This window comes from Pistacia vera, unplaced genomic scaffold (genome assembly GCF_008641045.1).
Source record: "Pistacia vera cultivar Batoury unplaced genomic scaffold, PisVer_v2 Contig623, whole genome shotgun sequence".
Taxonomy (NCBI): Eukaryota; Viridiplantae; Streptophyta; class Magnoliopsida; order Sapindales; family Anacardiaceae; genus Pistacia; species Pistacia vera.
This window is the reverse complement of record NW_022196472.1, coordinates 313,529-337,127: the sequence shown is the minus strand read 5'-3', so window position 1 is coordinate 337,127 and position 23,599 is coordinate 313,529. Positions and strand designations below refer to the sequence as shown.

Here is a 23,599-nt window from a genome sequence, read left to right as displayed (position 1 = left end):
TAAAACACATCTGACACATTTTTTTATTTCTAGTTATCTGACGTTATTGTAGGGCAATGGCTTTACATCAAAGAAATTTACCTCAATTTTTAACATCTTTATCTTAAATATTTAATTTTTATAATTTTGTAATAATAAAATCACTCTATACTTAATCTGAAACTTTACATATTTAATAACATCATTAAAAATGACTTTCTAAAATGCGCAAATATATATCTATATCGGCGCGTCACTCAAAGAATTCTCCTACACCGGCACCTGTATCATTCAAACACCGAAAAAAGCTGGTTGGGGAATAAGTCTACCGATGCAAGAGAGTAGTGTCAGAAAATATATACCTATATTGACGTGGTATTCCGACATTATTTTTTATCGAGTTAACGACTTTTTCCCATGTGAACAAAAGCTTAATGATAGTTTCCTACCCTCAGACTTTTAACAAACCATTTTAATACTCAAAACACAATTTTGTTTGTAATTTTGTTGTGGGGATTGATAAAATGGTCAAAAGTCCGTTACAAATGAGGACATAATGGTCAACAAATATTTGCATTTGAAATCAAAAATGAAAATTCCAAAGGACATCCAACAGTAGAGAACGGCTATTCACGAACAGTGAGTAATCAAGTACTGGAGTTTGAGGGGTTTTGAAAAGAAAAGATTGGGGGTTGAAAGTATGGTGGAAGATTAGATTTTGGCCGCCGAAATCAGGTGGAATCGGTGCAAAAACAGTAAAATCCTAGGTGGTTGAGAGCGGTGAACGATGTGCAATTGGCGTCGGGAAGGTTTGGGGTTTTTGAGATGGGGGGTCAATGAGTTGATTGGTGGTCTCAAAATGGATTGCTGATGCTGGAATCGGTCAGCAAAGAGCAAGAATCATGGGAACCAACGACGTGCTTTTCCGATCGATTCCGTTATTGGAAATCATCCATATCACCACCAATCAACTGCGTGGACCTTCCTCTCTAAAAGCCCTAACATTCCTAATCCTGTTTGCTTACCAATCGTTGACGATTGAAGCTTCCCCACCTTATGATTTTTCAAGTTTTGATCGATTAATTGGATTTGATTCGTTCAGTTTTTGTGTTTGTTGGGTTGACACTTGAAAGACGATAGAGAAGTGTTTATTTGCAGTACTTGTGGCTTGTTTTTTGATTTTCTGGACACCGACTCTCTCCAATGTTGACATCAATTGCCGATAATAGAAGAGGCTAAGAAGAGAGGAAAAAGAGATGTTTTTTTTCACCTCATAAATCACTGTATTTCACACTCAAACCAAAGAGAAACATAATATTTATATAATACAGAAGTATTTTAAAAGTCTGAGGATGAGAAAATGTCATTAAGTTTAACTCAATTTTTGGCTAATGGACCTTTACCACAAAGTATCATAATTTTTCAAATTTCCATGTCTCCCAACATTTAATTTTGGGGCCAACTTGAAGTTGCACATTTGAGCAACGTCCCTTTCTTTTTTTTTAATTGGAAAAGCCTTTCTCTTACTTTGACTTTTGAAAATTTTTGGTTTGCACTTTAAAAAAATCCAAAAAAAGTCCTAATAAAAATTTAAATGAAATTTTGAATGAGAACTTTGTTATATATTAATTAATAATTTTAAATATATATTTAATTTACAAAATAAGTCTTACTTTCATTTTACTTCCCCAAACATTTTTGTCTTGCCTTTATGGCAACCCAAGGGCCAAGCCGCCAAGTATTGCATGCCTTGACACCTTGCCCCACGGGTTCCAGCATTTCCTTCTTTAACGTGTTTTACTAAATATGCACGTGTTTATAAAAGATTTTCACCTAGAGAAAATTAACCATGCGGCAGTATATCGCAGGAATATACGCAAGTACGTTCTTCATGAATGATTGAGCACGTTATTTATTTATTTATTTTTTCTATACAAAAAAGTACTGATTTTAATAGGGAAAACTTTTTGTTACCCTTTTTTTTAAAGGGAAAATTAATAGGCCTGTATTAGATTTTGTGAAAATACAATGACCTCTTAACGTTTTAAAAACTAACGAAGACCTAGACTTCCATTGATTAAAGTGTTAAATTTTGTACAATTACAAGATTACCCATCTTAGAATAAAGATAGGTGATTTGAATCTTCACCCTAAAAATCAAAATGCACAATCAACTTGTTCGGTGAAATACAATTTATTAACATTTAAAAGAAGTAAAATACATAATCCATTTAAAATAGAATAAAAATTAATGTGAAAACTAGGGGTGTTATCAAGCTGAACTAAGCTGAGCTTTGGGGTGCTTGAGCTTGGCTCGGCATGAACATGAAGAGCTCAAGCTAGGGAGACAAAGCCTGTTGATTGAGATTGGGTTCCGGCCTTAGAAGATCAAAATGAAGTTCAAAGCTAGTAGCCATTCAAATGCGAGATAGAGAGCCAACAACAGAGGCAAAGACAAAGCAAGTTGAATTTGATGAGTCAAACAAGTTTCCCTAATTTACTAAGTATACCTATAAGCACTAGTGTCAAAGCCATAAGGAGATTTACTCGCATCATAGGCGTTTTACCGAGGTTTAGAACAATTGCACTTCATCAAGTTGATTGGCCAAGAACAGCGATGTGAGTAGTAGTTTTATACCCTACTACGGCTTAGGCGATCAAAGGGGGAGAGAAAGAGAAGAAGGAGAAAAAGAGAGAAGGAGAAGAAAGAAGAAAGTGAAGAAGAAGGAAAGAGAAAGAAGAAAAAAAAAAAAAGGAGAAGTGAGTCTGGAGATGAAGAAAAAGAAGCTAGGGTTTTTGGGAATTTTTTCAATTTTATATGTGAAATGATAATTTCTATACCCCCTAATAGTTGTAAAAGTTGCATATATCTTGCTGTCGAGCTCAGCAAAGACCGCGAGCTGTTCAAGCTGAGTATTGAAGAGCTCAAGCTCGACTCGACACTTGAGCCATTGGATCTCGAGCTTGGCTCGACAAAAGACGGGATGATATAAGGTTTTGTATTAAAAAATGAGGGTAAATTAGTGATTTCCACGTAAATGGATATTAAAAGATCATTTACCACTCTAATGTTAATTTTATGGAGAACAGTTTAGTTTTGTGTAGATTACTATTCGTTTTCCAAAAGGTTTTGTGGGTCATTGACTTTTCAAAATAACCAATGTTTTGGCTTGTGCATTGTCTTCTCAAACTTGGACTTGCTCAATCAATCACAGCCCTTATTTTCATTGGATAAAACTTTCTCTTATTTTGACCTTTGGAAATCTTGACTTTCTCACCGTCCTATAAATTATAATACCACTGGCTCCAGTTGGCCTCTGACTTTCTCTTCTTCAACCTATATATACAAGCTCTTGCTTTACTTCTTCTCCAAATCAGCATATTCTCAAGCTTCTTCACCCTTAAAGCTTATACATTTTTGTCAACTTTATCCCGAAAAATAGTACTTAAAAATTCTATAAACACTTCTGAAATGCAATCAAGTAGCCTAAACAACAGATCAGAGAGTGGTCCAAGCATGGCTGAAAAGAAGTACAAGGGAGTTCGCAGACGAAAATGGGGCAAATGGGTCTCGGAAATCAGGGTTCCAGGTTCAACAGAGCGGCTCTGGTTAGGCTCCTATGCTACGGCAGAGGCGGCTGCGGTTGCCCACGACGTTGCTTTCTATTGTTTACGTAGACCGCCGTCTTTGGATAGCCTTAACTTCCCTCAACTGTTGCCTGCGAGGTGTGCGTATGTAGCCTTGTCACCGAAGTCTGTACAGAAAGCTGCTTCGGATGCCGGGATGGGCATCGATGCGCAGATGATTGCGAGCAAGTCGTTTAAAGAGGCGGTGGAGGTTAATGAAAGTGGTGGAATTCAGGGCTTTGAAACACAGTTTTTGGGCAATGAGAGTAATGATTCTGGGACGTGGAAGGAGAAGGAGCTGAGCATTTCTGTTGAAGATTATGATTATGATTAGTGAAACTACTGTTTTTGTTCTCGCTTATTCTTTTTCCTTGTTCAACAAGATTTAGCTTTTAATAAATCACCGTACATATTGAAATTTCTCAAGTGCAGAGATTCAGATTCTTTTTTTTTTTTAAAAAAAAAACATCGGCAAGAAAGAATGAACTTAACATACTTCTCAGTTCTCAGTACTAAATAAAAATAAAAATCATCACATTTCCTGAAAGCGTTTTGTATTTATGTATCTATTCGAAGTTCAGAAGACACGTTATTATGTTTTAATAATCGTGTATCACATTTATGATTTAGGACTAGTAAAAAAAGAGTTCAAAATTTAAACATTATTTGGAAGCTCCTTTGAATATAATTTAAGTTGAAATAAAAAGAAGTCGTCTTTAGTTATTTGTAAGATGCACGGACCTTGTAGAGGTGAGTAGATTGAATTCCACCTGAATCTTTGATTAAGATTCAGGTGGAGTTATTTGGCAGTCAAACCAATAAGCAGTTTGGTCAATTTGACAAATAATGAAGCTGGACTTTGTTCAAACTTAGAAGAATATCTGCTAGGTTAGCAAATCAATTGACGTGAGACTTTGGACTTGGTTGATAACTTTCCCACAGAAACCATGATGAAGTTTGAATATTGACAGTATATTGATAAAACTGATTACAATATTTCTCACTATAATACAAACGAATACAGTGCTAAATATATACAGAGAATTTAAAAGTTATTCTAGGAAAGCTAGCTATAATTGTGGCTGTGAAGATTGTAACCGTTGTGAGCCTTGATTCTTGAGATTAGTCCAATCAGTTGTCCTTGATTATTGGCTATTCTTCTGTGGTTAGATTTAGTCCATGATCTATGGAATTATCTCTAATACGCCCCACAAGATAGGGCTGCCATTGGCAAGTCCAATCTTGAAGCTTAGTTGTTCAGTATGTTGTTTGGACAAGGGCTTGGTGAGGAGATCAGCAAGCTGATCTCGAGTGTTTACATGATGAACTGTCAGCATGCCTTTCTGAACCATATCTCGAACAAAGTGTAGATCTATTTGAATGTGCTTCATCCGAGAGTGTTGATCGGGATTAAAACTGAGTTGGGTGGCACCCAAGTTGTCACAAAGCAATGTTGATGAAGAAGAGAGAGTCAGGCTGAGTTCCTGAAATAGGGACAGTAACCAGATGGTTTCAGAGGCAGCATTTGCAAGGGCTCTATATTCCGCTTCAGTGGATGATCTTGCAACAGCCCTTTGTTTTTTTGAACTCCAAGAAATTGGATTGGAACCAAGGAAGCAAATATAGGCAGATGTTGAGCTTCTATCATCATAGTTGCCGGCCCAATCAGCATCGGTATAAGTAATTAGATTGGAGCTAGAGCTTTTGCGGATGTGAATACCATGATAAATGGTATGCTTCAAATATCGTAGGAGTCTCTTTGCTGCTGTCCAGTGCGTAGCAGTGGGTTTATGCATGAATTGTGAAAGTTTGTTGACAGCAAATGATATGTCTAGACGTGTAAGAGAGAGGTACTGAAGTCCGCCTATAACACGCCGAAATTTTGTGCTGTCCACAGAGGAAGTGCCATCAATAAGTGTGAGAGTTGTTGTGGTGGACAATGGAGTGGACACCTCTTTGGCACCGAGCATGTTTGTTTTTGAGAGAATGTCATGTATATATTTATGCTGAGACAAGAAAAGTCCAACTGTGGTGGGAATGACTTCCATGCCAAGGAAAAAGTGAAGAGACCCCATGTCCTTTAGGGAGAAAGAGACTCCAAGTTGTTCAATGATTGAGCTCACAAACTTATTGTTGCTGCCAGTGATGACCAAATCATCTACATATACCAACAAGAAGCATAAAACAGAGGCAGTTTTATAGATGAACAAAGAGCTGTCGGCTTTGGAATTTTCAAACCCAAACTCCATAATTTTTTTCTTTAAATCCAAATACCATTCCCTTGGAGCTTGTTTAAGACCATAAATGGTCTTTTATAACCTGCAAATATGATTAGGTTTTGACAAATCTTTGAAACCAGGGGGTTGAATCATATATACAGTTTCATTCAATTTTCCATGCAAAATCGCATTGTTAACATCTAGTTGTTGCAAAGACCACCTGTGCATCATAGAAATGGTCAGAACAGTCCGTATTGTTGTGGGTTTTACAATCAGACTAAATGTCTCATTGTAATCCAACCCAGGGCGTTGATTGAAACCCTTGGCGACAAGTCTCGCTTTGAACCTATCAACAGACCCATCTGATTTGCTTTTGACTCTAAACACCCATTTGCAATCCACTGGTTGACAGTGAGGGGTTGGGGGAACCAAGTCCCACGTGTGATGTCTCATTAGTGCCGTTAACTCATCAGACATGGCACTCCTCCATTGCGGATCACGGATTGCTTGACTCACACAAGTTGGTTCAATGGTGGGTGGAATGGGGTGTTTTGAGACCGAATGAAATTGCTTTGGTTTGTAGATGTTGTTCATCGAGCGTGTGGTCATGGAATGGGGGCGAGATGTGTCATGGGTTGATTGATTGTCTACATACTGAGGGAGAGATTCAGATTGACTGGGTGGCATTTGGAAGTCGATGAGAGGAAGCGATTCTGAAGGTGATGAGGAAGCGAGTGCACCGTCCATTTGCAATGGTGGTGGTTGCGGTATTTGAGGCGGCGTGATGGGCAACCGCGACAGGGTAGAGGAGTTGTCGAGTGGAGCCGCAGGTGAAGAAGAAAAGGGCTTTTGTTTTTCGTGAAAAAGGACATGCCGTGAGAGATAAATTCTCTTGGTTTGTAAGTCCATGCACCTATATGCACTCTGAGTTTGAGAGTAGCCTAAAAAGATACAGGGGCTTGCTTTGGGCTGAAGCTTGTGAGTATTGTAAGGTCGGGTTAGGGGAAAACACAAACAACCAAATTTCCTTAATTTTCGATAATTTGGTGGTTGATTGAACAAATTTTCAAAAGGAGATTTATTTTGTAAAAGAGGGGTTGGTTGACGATTTATGAGGTAAACGGCCGTTTGAAAAGCATGAGGCCAATATGAGAGTGGTAAGTCGACATCCTTTAAAAGAGTAAGTCCTGTTTCGATAAGATGACGATGACGGTGTTCAACAACGCCATTTTGTTAGGGAGTGTGAGGAGCGGTGGTGTAGTGGCTAATACCATGTATTGAAAAAAAAAAATTTAAGAGCCACAAACTCACCACCGTTGTCCGAGTAAATACTCTTTATTTTGGCTTGAACTTAGTTTCAACAAGATTTTTAAATTGAGGAAAGATGCTACTAACTCTTGACTTGGTTTGTATGGGATAAAACCACATATATTTAGTAAAGTGGTCAACCAAAATTAAGTAGTAGTGGGACCCATCAAGACCAACAATATGTGAAAGACCCCAAACATTTGTGTAAATAAGATCAAGAGGTGCATGACTTTTAAGACTTGTTAAATGAAAGGGTTGTTGATGGGCTTTATTGATAGAACAAGAAGTACAAAGAGTTGACACTTGATGTTCTTTTTTATTGGAAGGGAAAAAACATTAACAAGATAGGTTACAATTTTGTGAGAGGGATGCCCAAGCCGCTTGTGCCACCCATCAATTGACGTCCTCTCATGCACATTTGCAACCATTTTTGGAGATGAGCCCACCAATGAGTCCGGAAGCGTATACACACCGTTTTCACATGCACCTTTGAGAAGTGTCACCCCCATGATCTAATCCTTGACAAGAAAGTAAGAGGGGTGAAATTCAATAAAAACATGATTTTGGGTAGTAAAGTGATGGACAGATATTAAATTTTTGCGAATACTTGGAACACATAAAGTATCACTTAATTGAAAAGTACAAGTTGGAGAATGAAAAACCAAAGAACCAATGTGTGAGACATGCAAACCTGAACCATCACCAATTACAACTTCATCGGTGCCATCATATTCCGAGTGGACTGATAAGTTTGCCAAGTCACTTGTAATATTATGAGACGCAGCAGAATCAATTAACCATTTGGTATCCTTATGATGAGAGGTGGAAACACAATTGGCAGTGGGCTCCGAAAAGTGCAGTTTTGGACACTGTTTGGCAACATGGCCTAGCTGGTCACACAGCATTTGGGCTGATAGCGGCGTTGGCCTGTGGGTTTCCCTCCATTATAGAAAGGCTTTCTATTGTTCGGCCTAATTTGAGTCTTACTTCCATGAGACTTATTGAAGCCCCGAGAGCATGTGTTGCCATTTGAAGGAGCCGCACTGGAGCGATTGCTACCAGAGCGACTGGAAAAGTTTTTCGTTGCCACCAGTTGCTGAGTGGCGGTTTCAAGACGGCAGAGATATGCCTCATGGCCTACGAGCAGGTCATGAAGCTCCTCAAACATGAGGGATTTTTCACGGGCACGTATCGGGGTGGCAATCTCACGAAAAACAGGTCCTAAGCCATTGAGAATGTAGAGAGTGAGATCATCATCAGAGATGGATGATCAATTAGAGCAATCTCATCTGCAAGAGACTTCACGGTATGAAGGTACTCCTGAACTGTTTTATTTTCCTGTTGAATCATCGTGAGCTCTTCTTTGAGTTGCATAGCTCTGGTGTGCGACTTGCTGGCATACATAGTATTTAGTTTGGTCCATGCCTCTTTTGAAGTTTTGGCAGTCGAGATGAAGGGGGTTATTGTAGGGGTGGTGGAAGCCAAAAGAGCGCTAAAGATGAGTTTATCCTGCCTGACCTAGTGAGATTTTTTAAGGATGGATTCAGGGGTGTTATTGGTTGAGGAGCATGGATGATCACTAGTAACGTAATCGAGAAGGTTATAGCCAATAAGAAGAGCCTCAAACTGTGCATGCCATTGAGGGAAGGTGGAAGGAGTGAGCTTTTCGTTGATATGGGCAGAGATAGGGAGGGCAATCAAGGGAATTTCAGTGGGAGAGGGTGGAGTGGAGATTGGGTTATGGGAATTGGGGTTCGGGTTCTCGTTAGAGGATGGCTCTACTGATACCATGATGAAGTTTGAATATTGACAGTATATTGATAAAACTGACTACAATATTTCTCACTATAATACAAACAAATACAGTGCTAAATATATACAGAGAATTTAAAAGTTATTCTAGGAAAGCTATCTATAATTGTGGCTGTGAAGATTGTAACCATTGTGAGCCTTGATTCATAAGATTAGTCCAATCAGTTGTCCTTGATTCTTGGCTATTCTTCTGTGATTAGATTTAGTCCATGATCTGTGGAATTATCTCTAACATGGTTATCAAATCGTGTATCGTATCGTGTATCGAAAACCTAATTTTTTGAATCGTGTATCGCGTATCGTATCGTATCGTAAGATACGTCTTTTTCAAAAAAATTAATAAAATAATCAAAATTTTCTAAAAATTAATATAATCCCCAAGTTAATTAAAGAATTTTGTGGTATTATTGACTTTAAATTACGGTATTACATAATCAAAATTAATCACAAAATTCCAAGATCAATGTCAATATCTATATCTCCACTTATATTATTATTATCATGTAAAATGGTCAATACATATTCCTTTTCACTTTCTCTATGCAAAATAGGTAAATTTGGACAGATTTTGGTGAATCGGGTTGAGTGACCCGGTTTCGACCCGAATTTTTTTTTGGACATTTGGCCCAAATTAATAAAGTCATATCGATTTATATCGATATTTTTAAGGATACGAACGGATACGTATCTTATCGTAGGATACATATCAACGTATCGAATGGTTTAGGATACACTCTCTGATACGTATCGTTGGCGACCTGTATCGAATCGTATCGTATGATACGTATCGAGTATCGTAGGATACTAACAACCATGATCTCTAATAAAACACCCATATTTGGCCGGGTGATTAAATAGGGATTTTTTAATATATTGATTAAGACATTCTGAATTCGATTTTTCTCAATTGTTAATGTCTAGTAGGGATGACCATCAGAGGTTTATCTGATGGTTAACTTTAGGACTTCAAAAAATTAGTTAAAGTACACACAAACTGCTCAAACACCTCCGATAAAAAAAAAAAAAAAAAAAAAAAAAAAAACAAATTCTCAAGGACTAATTTCATAAAATATTCTTCAAATTAGGCAATTAATGTTGAAAAGATAGAAAGCGGTTTAAAAAAACCTTATTGGTAATATAATACATTCAAAATCGATAAATATTATGATAATATAATTTTAAAATCGTGTTTAAGGGTGCACTTATGTTTGCTATCATTTATTTCTTTAAGCCAATAGTCAACAAGTGTTTAATAAATACATTTGAAAACTAGTTGTGAGAAAAGCAGATTATGAAATAATGTCTTAAAAAGGAATCTCAAAAACAAAATTTTGTAAGCTTTTAGATTTCGTAAGCTACTTTAAAAGAGTCAATTATACAAATACTCCTAAAAAAATATTTAAGATCTAAATTTTTATATACAAAATTTATACAATTAATTTAATTAAATAATAAAAAATATAGAAATTGGCTAACCAGTTGCCATCGACGGAGGCCGACCACGTCGTTGACGGACTGGCAATGACAAATAAGACGTCACACTCGCACCATTGGAATCCCATTCTAATTTGGCCATTTTTGAGAAACTTTTTTTACATAAAAAATGTATTACAAGAAATTCGGATTTGATTACAATATTGTTTTTGTTTATCCTAGAAAAGTGATTCAATATTTTCAATCAGAAACTCTAATTTATTGTCAAAGAAAGCTCCGCAATAATTTTGCTCATTAAAGCACCGTCCACATTTTTCCTTAGATAAAACCTTTACTTACCTCCTTTGACCATTGAAAATCTTGACCCTCTCTATCTTTCAATAAAACCCAGTTGGCAAATTTTTAATCACCTGCCTTAGGGGTGTTTGTCTGAGCTTATAAAAATTAGCTTATAAGCAACAATTGCTTATAAGCTAAAATTAACTTATAAGCATTTGAAATTTTAAGCAATTACGTGTTTGGTTAAAGTACTTATAAGTGACTGATAAGTAATTGACGTGTTTGGTAAAATGTGGCTTATAAGTACATTTTATTATAAAATTACTAAAAAAAGTATTACATTAAATAAGGGCACACTATGGAATTTTAAAATTAAATAAGGATAATGTGGTAATATATTTGGTCAAACTAGCTTATAAGCAAAGTGCTTATAAGCCAAAAAAAAAAAAAGTACCTCCCCACAACTTATTTTTTTTAGCTTATAAACTCAACTTATAAGCTCAAAAAAATTATAAACAAACAGGTCAGCTTAATTTTAGAGCTTATAAGCAAGTGTGACCAGCTTATAAGCTTAGACAAACACCCTCTTAATTTGCTGGTGGCTTTCTTCCCTCCGAGTTTCGTCTCTTCTTCAGCCTATATATAACCTCTTCTTTCTACTCTGCCAAGACATAGCATTCTAAATATCTTAATTAAAATCTTTTATGAGAGCTTGATGATGAGCAGCTGCTCAAAGGAGAGTAGTTCAAGTATGGCGGAGAAGAAATACAAGGGGGTACGCAGAAGAAAATGGGGAAAATGGGTGTCACAGATAAGAGTTCCAGGCTCACAAGAGCGGCTCTGGTTAGGCTCTTACGCTACGCAGGAGGCGGCCGCTGTCGCCCACGACGTCGCTTTTTATTGTTTACGTCGACCGCTGTCTTTGTCTGGCCTTAACTTCCCCGAACTCCGGCGTCCCAGTTGTGTGAACGCGAATGTTATGTCACCAAGGTCCATGCAAAAGCTGCCTCCGACGCTGGAATGGGGATAGATGCACAAATTAAAGTGAGTAGATCAGGAAAAGATGTAAGGGAACTGAATGAAAGCGGCGTAATTCAGAGCATGGAGACGCCGTTTTGGGGGAATGATAATCAAAATTATGATTATAGGAGCTGGGAAGAGAAGGAGCTAAGCATTTCAGTTGAAGATTTTGGTTATCTCAATTACTAGTTCTTGTTCTTTAGGATTTATTTTAGTTTAATAAAGAAAATAGTAGCACATGCAGTGAAGTCTTGAGGGCTTTTGAATCTTTATTGTATATTGTAAATATTAGAAAGATGATTAGTGATACTAATTTTTACCATTTTTTTAGTATTTAAGTTGAAAAGTTAGAATGTTAAGGTTTGTGTTGTATTATATCACGCCGTTTATAAGTCTTTTCAGATTTTATTGCACGCACTTTACTATGTATATGGTTTATAACATTCTTTAATATATAAACATGTGAACATTAATATATAAACAAAATTACGATATGTATATATATTAATTGATTAATAATTTTAAGTCTATTTAATATTAAATATAAATCTATTTTCAACGGCAACTCAAGGTCCAAGAATCGCCTTTACACCTTGCTCCACGGTTGCAGGATTTCCTTCTTTAACGTATTTAACTAAACACGCACGTGTTTATGAAAGATTCTCACCAAGAGAAAGTTGGAATATATTGAAGGAATATAATGGAAAATTCTTTCTTTTTGAATCATTGAACACGAAGTACTAATATTAAAAGCGTTATCAGTTTTGATTTTCACCAAGTAGTCCCTTTACGTTTTGAAAATTGTCATCCCACACCTCCCTTTGTAGCTTTTAAGTAAGGGAAAATAGTAACATTAGAAGATGACCATTAAGGGCATCTCCAATCCACGCCAAACACTACAGTGCCAAAATGGCGCAGCACTGTAACACAAATAAAAAAAAATATATTTTTTTTAATTTTGGTTTTTTTTGTTTTTTTAAATTTTGTTAAGTTAATTTGAATATTAAATTTTACACCAAAAATCACACTAAATTTGAGTATTTATATTTAATTTAATTTGATTATTATTTATAATAATAAATTTATAATAATGATATAATTTAAAAAATAATGAAAAATTAAAAATAGAACTTTATTCAATACAAATATTAAACTACAATAACTCAAAATAAAAATTAACACTAATTTAAAAACACTAAAATTAAAAGAAAATACAACATAAACTAAAATAACAATTTAGTATTCCGGTAGATTAGTTCCGGATCCAGTAAGATNTTTACATTCTTAAGTAAAAATGATTAGAAACTCCTTAAATGATGAGAGTGGTACCATTAGGTAGATTTGAGGTGGCGAGTTTTATGGTGCTGGCACCATTACTCGTGTCATTGTCCGGCGAGATTTGACGTTTTCTGGCTTTTAGGTGGTGCGTCAATTCTTTTTCAGGAACTATTTTGGTTGGATAATACTCCTATTGTCCTGACAGCACTTGGACTATTTTACGGGCAAGATTTTTTCCTGTCGATTGCATGGTTGGATTTTGTGGCATGTGGTTGTGGCGTTTCTATTGGTTTTGACAGCGAGACGATTTATAATGGAGGTATTGCCAGTAGCGATGGTTGTGACAGTGTACGTCTGTGGCAGATGGAGTGAGTTTTCTGTTGAATTGCACAAAACTTGTCATTTTACAACTTTAGCCCTGGTCAATTTTTGTTAACCATTAATAAACTCGGACCAGAGGATGTATGTGAGACCATTTTCCAAATATAAGAAATATTATTTCATACCTCAAAGGTACTCAAACCTCTTGGGAGTTTGGGGATAATAACCCTTTTTAAAATTCCATGTCTCAACATTTAATGTTGACGTTGAACTGCTCAATCAAGCACCGTCCTATTGTTTTCATTGGATAAACCTTTCTCTTGTTTTGACCTTTGGATTCTCACCCTCTTCCAATGCCACTAGCTCTAGTTGGCCACTGACTTAAAGCTTATATATGTTTGTCAACCTCAGCAACCCAAAAAAGAATGAGAAACAGAAGAGAAGAGAGTGGTCCAACATGGCTGATGGGGCCAATGGGTATCTGAGTTAAGGGTTCCAGGCTCGTAAGAGCGACTCTGGTTAGGCTCCTACGCTACGCAGGAGGCGGCCGCAGTCGCCCACGGCGTCACTTGTTATTGTTTACGTCATCCGTTGTTTTTGTTTGGCCGTAACTTCCCCGAACTGCTGCCTCCCAGTTGTGTGAAAGCGAATATTATGTCGCCAAAGTCCGTGCAAAAAGCTGCGTCGGACACTGAAATTGGGATAGATGCACAATGATAGGAAGTAGATCGGGAAAAGATGAAAGGGAGGAGAAAGAAAGCGGTGCAATTCAGAGCCGGGGGACGCCATTTGGGGAAGTGATCATCAGAGTTATGATTATGGGAGCTGTTGAAGATTATAGTTATCGAACTGTTGAAGATTATAGTTATCTCAATTACTAGTTCGATCTTCTGTTTTTTTTTTTTTTTCATCAAAACTTTGTTTAATTAAGAAAATAGTAGGTCGACATGCAGTGAAGTCTACATCTTGTATTAGTGACCAAATCAGATCTTGATTTATACTGATTAATTAAGATTCAGCTGGAGGTTCAAGGTTGTAATCAACTCGAACTATAAATATTTGACTGTTTGACCAATTTAGCTAAGGGGCTCTACGAAAAGGATTGTTTATGATAAACAAACTAACTATTTATTCAGTCCTTTAAACGGCAATTCAAGTTAAAACACATCTGACACATTTTTTTATTTCTAGTTATTTGACGTTATTGTAGGGCAATGGCTTTACATCAAAGAAATTAACCTCAACTTTTAACATCTTTATCTTAAATATTTAATTTTTATAATTTTGTAATAATACAATCACTCTATACTTAATCTGAAACTTTACAAATTTAATAACATCATTAAAAAAGACTTTCTAAAATGCGCAAATATATATCTATATCGGCGCGTCACTCAAAGAATTCTCCTACACCGGCGCCCACATCATTCAAACACCGGAAAAAGCTGGTTGGGGAATAAGTTTACCGATGCAAGAGAGTAGCATCGGAAAATATATATCTATATCGACTCGGTATTCCGACATTATTTTTTGTCAAGTTAATGACTTTTTCCCACCCAAACAAAAGTTAACGGTAGTTTCTAACCCTCAGACTTTTAACATACTACTTTAGTACGCAAAACACAATTTTGTTTGTAATTTTTGTTGTGGGGAATGGCAAGATGGTCAAAAGTCCGTTACAAATGAGGACATAATGATCAACAAATATTTTGCATCTGAAATCAAAAATTAAAATTCCAAAGGACAGCCAACAGTAGAGAACGAATATTCACAAATAGTGAGTAATCAAATACTGGAGTTTGAGGGGTTTTGAAAAGGGAAGATTGGGGGTTGAAACTGTGGTGGAAGATTGGATTTTGGCCACTGGAATCAAGTAAAATCGGCACAAAAACAGTGAAACCCTAAATGGTGGAGAGCGACAAACGATGTGCAATTGGCATCGGGAAGGTTGGGGGTTTTGAGATGGGGGGGTTCGTGAGTTGATTGATGGTCTCAAAAGGGATTGTAGATACTGGAATCGGTTAGCAAATGGCAAGAATTGTGCGAACCAACAATGGGCTTTTCCTGTCGATTCCGTTATTGGAAATCGTCCATATCACCACTAATCAACTCCCTGGACCTTCCTCTCTAAAAGCCCCAATATTCCTGATCCTATTTGCTCACCAATCACTGACGATTGAAGCTTCCCTACCTTAGGATTTTTCAAGTTTTGATCACCTAATTGGATTTGATTCGTTCAGTTTTTGTGTTTGTTGGGTTGACATTTGAAAGACGATAGAGGAGTGTTTATTTGCAATATTTGTGGTTTGTTTTTTTATTTTTTGGTCGCTAGCACTCCCCAATGCTGGTAGCAATTGCTGGTAATGGAATAGGCTAAGAAGAGAAAAAAAAAAACTTTTTTTTTTCTTTTGTAAATCACAGTACTTCACACCCAAACTAGAGAGAAACATAATATTTAGATAGTACATAGGTATATTAAAAGTCAGGATAGAAAAATGTCATTAATCTTTTCTTTCCGTGGAAAAAAAGTTATTAACTCAATTTTTGTTTAATGGAACTTTACCACAAAGTGTCATAATTTTTCAAATTTCCAAGTCTCCCAACATTTAATTTTGGGGCCAACTTGAACTTGCACATTCGAACAACGTCCTTTTTTTTTTTTTTTTTAATTGGATAAACCTTTCTCTTACTTTGACCTTTGAAAATTTTGGTTTTCTGATTCTCCCTTCTTCTAACTAAATCAAATACTCAAAAATCATACAACCAGTTTGTCACTGACTTTCTCTTCTTCAACCTATATTCATCATATAATTCTAAGCTTGTTTACATAGACCACCGTCTTTAAAGATTATGACTGCGATTATCTCAAGTAGTTTTTTGCTTTTACTCTTTTGTTCATCAGGATTTAGTTTTTATCGAACTAACCATGGCTGGGCAGTGGGCAATGAAGCTGGGAGGCTTTTGTATATTCTTAGTTAGTTAATTTATATAAAAGTATATGAATGAGTTTTGTGTAACATGTAACGAACATTTTTCTGGTCCAGACTCTAGATGTTTTAATTAAATGGTATAATATAATATGTCGACGTAGAAGGTCTTTTTATTTTATTTTATTTTATAAATATGTTTAAATGTGAACGATTAGTCCTTCACTTCACAGAATATTAAATAAAAGTTAAATATTAGTCGTCATTTTTGGTTTGCATTTTAAAAAACTCCATAAAAGTTAACTATTAGTCGACTTGGCCCTTTATGTCTTGGCCCTTTCTGGCAACCCAAGGGCCAAGACGGCAAGTATTGCCTTGACACCTGGCCCCACGGGTTGCAGCATTTCCTTCTTTAATGTGTTTTACTAAATATGCACGTGTTTACAAAAGTTTTTCACCTAGAGAAAATTAACCGTGTGGGAGTATATCGTAGGAATATACTCAAATACGTTCTTCATAATTGTTGAGCACGTTATTTATTTATTTATTTATTCTATACCACAAAGTACTAATTTCTAAAGGGAAACTTACATAGGCCTACCTTAGATTTTGTGAAACTACGATGATATTCCAAACGTTTTAAAAACTAACGGAGACCTAGACTTCCGTTAAGTAAAGTGTTAAATTTTGAGCAATTACAAAATTACCCATCTTAGAATAAAGATAGGTGATTTGAATCTTAACCCTAAAAGTTAAATGCACAATCAACCTGTTGGGTAAAATACAATTTATTAACATTTAAAAGAAGTAAAATACATAATCCATTTAAAATAGAATAAAGATTAATATAAAAACTAGGGGTGTTATCAAGCCAAGCCGAGCCGAGATTTGAGGTGCTAAAGCTTGGCTTGGCATGAATAGGAAGAGCTCGAGCTAGGGAGACAAAACTTGTTGATCGAGATCGAGATCCAACCTCAGAAGATCAAAATGAAGTTCAAGCTAGTAGCTGTTCAAAAGCAAGACAGAGAGCCAGCAGCAGAGGCAAAGACAAAGCAAGTTGAATTTGATGAATCAAAACAAGTTTCCCTAATTTACAAGGTATACCTATAAGCACCAGTTTTAAAGCCATAAGAAGATTCACTCGCAACATAGGCGTTTTATCGAGATTTAGAACAATTGTACTTTATCAAGTTGACCGGGCAAGAATAGCAATGTGAGTAGCAATTTTATACCCTACTACAGCTTAGACGATTGAAGGGGGAGAGAAAGAGAAGAAGGAGAAAAAGAGAGAAGGAGAAGAAAGAAGAAGGAAAGAGAAGGAGAAGTGAGTCGCCGGATGAAGAAGAAGCTAGGGGTTTTGGAGAATTTTCAATTTTATATGCAAAATGGTAATTTAATGTACCCCCTAGTAGTTGAAGACTTGCATATATCTCCCTGTTGAGCTCGGCTAAGCTCATGAGTTGCTCGAGCCAAATATTGAAGAGCTTGAGCTTGAGCTCGACTCGACACTCGAGTCGCTTGATCTCGAGCTTGGCTCAACCAAAGTCGAGTCGAGTTTGGGCTCGACCCGAGTTACTCACGAGTGAACAGCTTGGCTCGACTAACACCCTTAGTCAAAACCCTTGAAATCCCAAATAAAATTGTCAAACCAAAACCTAATCAAATAACTGAAACTCCAAATTAAATTCAAGTGGCGTCGTGTAGTGATGAAGTAAGGCTGCTTGTGGTGGCAAATTGCAATGTCGAGACTCGAGAATAATGAGTTCTGAGCCGGCTGCAATACAACTTAGAGTGGCTATATCACGGTGAGGTGTGGCAAGATTGCAGCCTGCAATTTGGCCACAACAACCCATATCGCCAACCACACAATTCTGAGGTTGGATTGAGATGGCTGGTCATGATTTTTGACCACTGATGTTTTTTTTTTTTTTTTTTTTTAAGTATTTTGATTTAGATTTATTTTTAAGGAGGGTAATTTACGGTTTTGAAGACAGTAGGATTTAAGGTTTTGTATTAAAAAACGAGGGTAATTTAAAGATTTTTACAGAAATGAATATTTAAAAACTATTTACCACTCTAATGTTAATTTTATGGAGAACAGTTTAGTTTTGTGTAGATTAATTCGTTTTCCAAAAGGTTTTGTGGGTCATTGACTTTTCAAAATAACCAATGTTTTGGCTTGTGCATTGCCTTCTCAAACTTGGACTTGCTCAATCAATCACAGCCCTTATTTTCATTGGATAAAACTTTCTCTTATTTTGACCTTTGGAAATCTTGACTTTCTCACCGTCCTATAAATTATAATACCACTGGCTCCAGTTGGCCTCTGACTTTTTCTTCTTCAACCTATATATACAAGCTCTTGCTTTACTTCTTCTCCAAATCATCATATTCTCAAGCTTCTTCAATCCTTAAAGCTTATACATTTTTGTCAACTTTATCCCGAAAAATAGTACTTAAAAATTCTAAAAACACTTCTGAAATGCAATCAAATAGCCTAAAGAACAGATCAGAGAGTGGTCCAAGCATGGCTGAAAAGAAGTACAAGGGAGTTCGCAGACGAAAATGGGGCAAATGGGTGTCGGAAATCAGGGTTCCAGGTTCAACAGAGCGGCTCTGGTTAGGCTCCTATGCTACGGCAGAGGCGGCTGCGGTTGCCCACGATATTGCTTTCTATTGTTTACGTAGACCGCCGTCTTTGGATGGCCTTAACTTCCCTCAACTGTTGCCTGCGAGGTGTGTGGATGCAGCCTTGTCACCGAAGTCTGTACAGAAAGCTGCTTCGGATGCCGGGATGGGCATCGATGCGCAGATGATCGTGAGCAAGTCGTTTAAAGAGGCGATGGAGGTTAATGAAAGTGGTGGGATTCAGGGCTTTGAAACACAGTTTTTGGGCAATGAGAGTAATGATTCTGGGACGTGGAAGGAGAAGGAGCTGAGCATTTCTGTTGAAGATTATGATTATGATTAGTGAAACTACTGTTTTTGTTCTCGCTTATTCTTTTTCCTTGTTCGACAAGATTTAGCTTTTAATAAATCACCGTACATATTGAAATTTCTCAAGTGCAGAGATTCAGATTCTTTCTTTTTATAAAACATCGGCAAGAAAGAATGAACTTAACATACTTCTCAGTTCTCAGTACTAAATAAAAATAAAAATCATCACATTTCCTGAAAGCGTTTTGTATTTATGTATCTATTCGAAGTTCAGAAGACACGTTATTATGTTTTAATAATCGTGTATCACATTTATGATTTAGGACTAGTAAAAAAAGAGTTCAAAATTTAAACATTATTTGGAAGCTCCTTTGAATATAATTTAAGTTGAAATAAAAAGAAGAGTTTACTTATTTGTTAGATGCACAGGACTAGATTGAATTCCATCTGAATCTTTGATTCATTAAGATTCAGGTGGAAGTTATTTGGCAGTCAAACCAATATTCAGTTTAGTCAATTTGACAAATAATAAAGCTGGACTTTGTTCAAACTTGGAAGAATATCTGCTAGCTTAGCAAATCAACTGACATGACGACTTGGACTTTGGTTAATAACTTTTCAGAAACAGTTGGATGATGGAATAAGACTATTTGATATAGTAATCAAGGCGTAACGAGTTTAATTTTTTTTTTTTCCAATGATTAACTTTAAAGTCTCGATTAATTAAGATATATATAAGTTAATTTGGATATTTTCGATCACAAAATAATAAAAAAAATAAAAGAAAAACTTTTCTATGGACTGATTTCATAAAATATTCTTCAAATTAGGCAATTAATACTGAAAAGATGGAAAGCCGTTTAAAAAATATATATATTGATAATATAATACATTCAAAATCGATAAATATTATGATAATATAATTTTAAACCGTATTTAAGGGTGCACTTATGGTTGCTATCATTTATTTCTTTAAGCTAATAGCCAAAAAGTGTTTAATAAATACATTTGAAAAGTGGTTGTGACTTGTGAGAAAAGCAGATTATGAAATAATGTTTTGTAAAACAATTTTAAAAACAAATTTTTGTAGGCCTTTAGATTTCATAAGCTACTTTAAAAGAGTCAATTATACAAATACTCCCAAAAAAATACTTAAGATCTAAATTTTTATATACAAAATTTATACAATTAATTTAATTAAATAATAAAAAATATAGAAATTGGCTAACCAGTTGCCACCGACGGGGGACGACCACCGTTGTTGGCAACGACAAATAAGATGTCACCACCAACACCATTGGAATCCCATTCTAATTTTGCCATTTTTGAGAAACTTTCTAGACGTGATTACAATATTTTTCAATCAGAAACTCTTAACATATTGTCAAAGAAAGCTCCGCAAAAGTTTTTTTTTCTCAAAAGCACTTCACGTTTCACGTCCTCTCGTGCAACATATTATTGTCATGTCTACTGCTTTTAGATAAAAAACATGTAAATGTTCCCATTTTGTTGATTGAGATGTTAATTACCGTAATTTGAATTCGTGTACTTCTAGAATACTCGTGTATCTTGCTTTGATATGACAACCTTATAATGTCCATCACAAGTTTTTATTGTTTTTATAAAATATTTAATAATGTCATGCATCTTGTTGATGTTGGTATGACCGATGACTTGTACGTTTGACCACAATTTGGGCAATAAAAAGTTTTAAGTAGATCAGGATTTAATCATTTATTATCTTATAATAGTAATTCACGTGTTGTAAGAAAATTCCTTTGAAATTTGTATTATAAAGTTTTTTAAGAAGAGTCTTTAGTTAATCATTGATTTATAAGGGTTTATTTATTATTTATTTTTTTAATTTGTTTTTAACTGTGATGTTTGAGTCAACTTATTCTAAAGTAGTTTGAATCTAAAAAATCTATTAAAAGAATAAATTTTTTTTACCCTCAAACCAATTGGTTGATGTTAATTTATAAGGTTGATGTACTAAGTAGGCTTAGTTTGTTTTGGTGAGAAGATTGAGGTCAAGGTGAACCACTAACTGTCAGTCAAACTAATAATTTAGTCAATTTAATTGACTAATCAATTAGGCTAATAATGGAATATTAGACTTAAAAAGACAAAGATATATGTCTATATTGGCCGACTTCATTTACCAAGGTGAATGTTAAAATAGAAGTCAAAGATTTTACCAAGGTGAATCTCTCCTGGGTTAGGCAGGCAAAGATTTACGACTTAGACTTGTTTAAACCATGGAAAATATAATTAAATTTCTTGGCATTGACCATGGACTCCCTTTTCATTTTTTATTATCCTAACTTACGTTGGCAGTTGATTCTTTCCGAAAAAGCGTAATAATACTTCACTTATTTGTTTAAGAGAAATTGTAACAATTTTGGTTCAACTGTAATCCCCCATTTAAGTCCGGTAATTAATTGGATAACTTTTACCCTATAAATTTGTTTATGAGAAATTAATTATGATCAGATGGATCTACTAAATAGATATATACTTCACTTATTTGTTTAAGAGAAATTGTAATAGTTTTGGTTCAACTTTAATCCCCCATTGAAGTCCGATAATTAATTGGATAACTTTTACCCTATAAATTTGTTTATGAGAAATTAATTATGACTAGTTGGATCTGCTAAATAGATATATACTTCGCTTATTTGTTTAAGAGAAATTGTAACAGTTTTGGTTCAACCGAGCAAATATTGTCCATTTTAGGACTACTTTTATGTGGTTCTATTTTTGAGTTTACATAATTATTGTTTACCCAAAATATATTTATTTAGTTGAAGGGATCTAAGACTTGAGTCCGTTTAGTAGGGCTTTTTCAAATAGAACTTACCATAGAATAGCTTATTAGAGTAGAACTTTTGTGAAAAATTGTTGGAGTTTTTAACATTAATTTATCAAAAAAGGTTTTAATATACAAGCATATAGTAAGAGAAATTTATAAAATTGAACTGGGATATTTTCTTTTCAATATTTTTAATAAACTCAAAAAGAGTTTATAGGATTTGAGCTTCTCTTATAAGCCATAAAATAACATATTTATAATCTTACAAACACTTTTGAAATGTAACCAAACAATTTGAAATTTTTTCAAAAGTGCTTTTAGCTTTAAAGAAATTGTTTTCGCCGGTAGAGAAGCCTAACCAAACAGGCAATCTTAGATTCTTAATGGATGTTGATGTAATAAAAAAAGTTTGTCACTTTGTAAAAATTTTGTTAATTAAGTTGCATGTACTTCTTAATTTTTATAATAAGGTTTGAAGGAGAAAAATGAAAAAATAATAGTCATGATTTATGATTTAGATTTGAAATTAAGTGATAAAGCATCCACTTTTTATTTTACACGAAAGTTTACTTTATCTTATTCTTATCATGAATACATTTTAGGAGTCGATGCGATCTTTTTAGCACTACTCGGTTCCATTTATTGTTATCACTATATATGTATTTTGTGAGACAATTTCTTCTATGAAAAAGGCGGATAATGCTAGAATTTATACTGTCTTTCTATTTTGATTTGTTCTCTCCAATATGTAAACTCTCAACTCATAATTTAATTTAGAAAGTTTATCATGAAGATAATAATTAAATTAGTATTTTAGGTCAATATAAAAAGATAAACAAAAAGTAGAATCATATGTTGTTTTATATAGCCATATGCTCTTGAATTTTGTTTTAAAAAAACTAATATATAAGTCTTTTTAATATTTATTGTTTAATCATAGTTACAATATTATGTATGTGCTGCTTTATATTTCAACTGTTATAATATAATATTTCTTAGTTTAGATTTAGTATTTGGTTAGAATATATTGATTAATTATTCATTTTATAATAATTAGATTAATATTTAGTGTAAATTAATGTTAAGTTTTTATTTAGACTAATTGAGTATATGGTTTTATTTGTGTTGTCCTCTTGATAATCAATATATAAATATTTATCTTAATTTTTGAAGCGTTTAGTTAATGTGTACCTTCCTTTATAGATTTTATGAGTTTTTCATAGACAGGTGCTTTGCATACGAACACGTTTCTGAAAGGAATAATGGAAATTCTTATTTTCTTGGCATCAACTTTTAATTTAATATGAGATTCTATGTCCATTTATATGAGGAATATATGTGCTAGCTTGACTAATAATATAATAAACTATAAAAGTGTCTTTATACAATGAAAAATTCTATTTTTTGTGCATTTCAATTAATTTTAAGAGTACTGTTATATTTATATTATTTATTATATCATTTTTATTATACTATGATGTGATATATGTCACAACTATATAAATTTTTAATCATTTTAAAATTTTAATATTATAATAAAATAATTATTAGTAAAATAATCATAATCTAATAAAAAATGTAAATGTAACATTATTTAATTTTAATGAGTTTACTCATCGAGATAGTATAACTGATATTATATTAGT

The 23,599-nt window shown here is 34.6% G+C and overlaps 2 protein-coding genes across 2 annotated transcripts; both read left to right on the top strand.

The window, feature by feature from the left end:
- The first annotated feature begins 3,496 nt into the window (after positions 1-3,496).
- On the top strand, positions 3,497-3,940 carry LOC116111012 (ethylene-responsive transcription factor ERF020-like). The gene has a single exon (XM_031397217.1). It carries the CDS (start codon positions 3,497-3,499, stop codon positions 3,938-3,940), a length of 444 nt encoding a protein of 147 aa, XP_031253077.1.
- A 14,740-nt stretch (positions 3,941-18,680) lies between these two features.
- Positions 18,681-19,338, top strand: LOC116111000 (ethylene-responsive transcription factor ERF020-like). Its single transcript, XM_031397208.1, has one exon. It carries the CDS (start codon positions 18,687-18,689, stop codon positions 19,173-19,175), a length of 489 nt encoding a protein of 162 aa, XP_031253068.1. The 5' UTR covers positions 18,681-18,686; the 3' UTR covers positions 19,176-19,338.
- The last annotated feature ends 4,261 nt before the right edge of the window (positions 19,339-23,599 follow it).

Coding starts and splice junctions, on each gene's coding strand:
- LOC116111012 (XM_031397217.1), top strand. CDS start 3,497: ATGGCTGAAAAGAAGTACAAGGGAGTTCGCAGACGAAAATGGGGCAAA.
- LOC116111000 (XM_031397208.1), top strand. CDS start 18,687: ATGCAATCAAATAGCCTAAAGAACAGATCAGAGAGTGGTCCAAGCATG.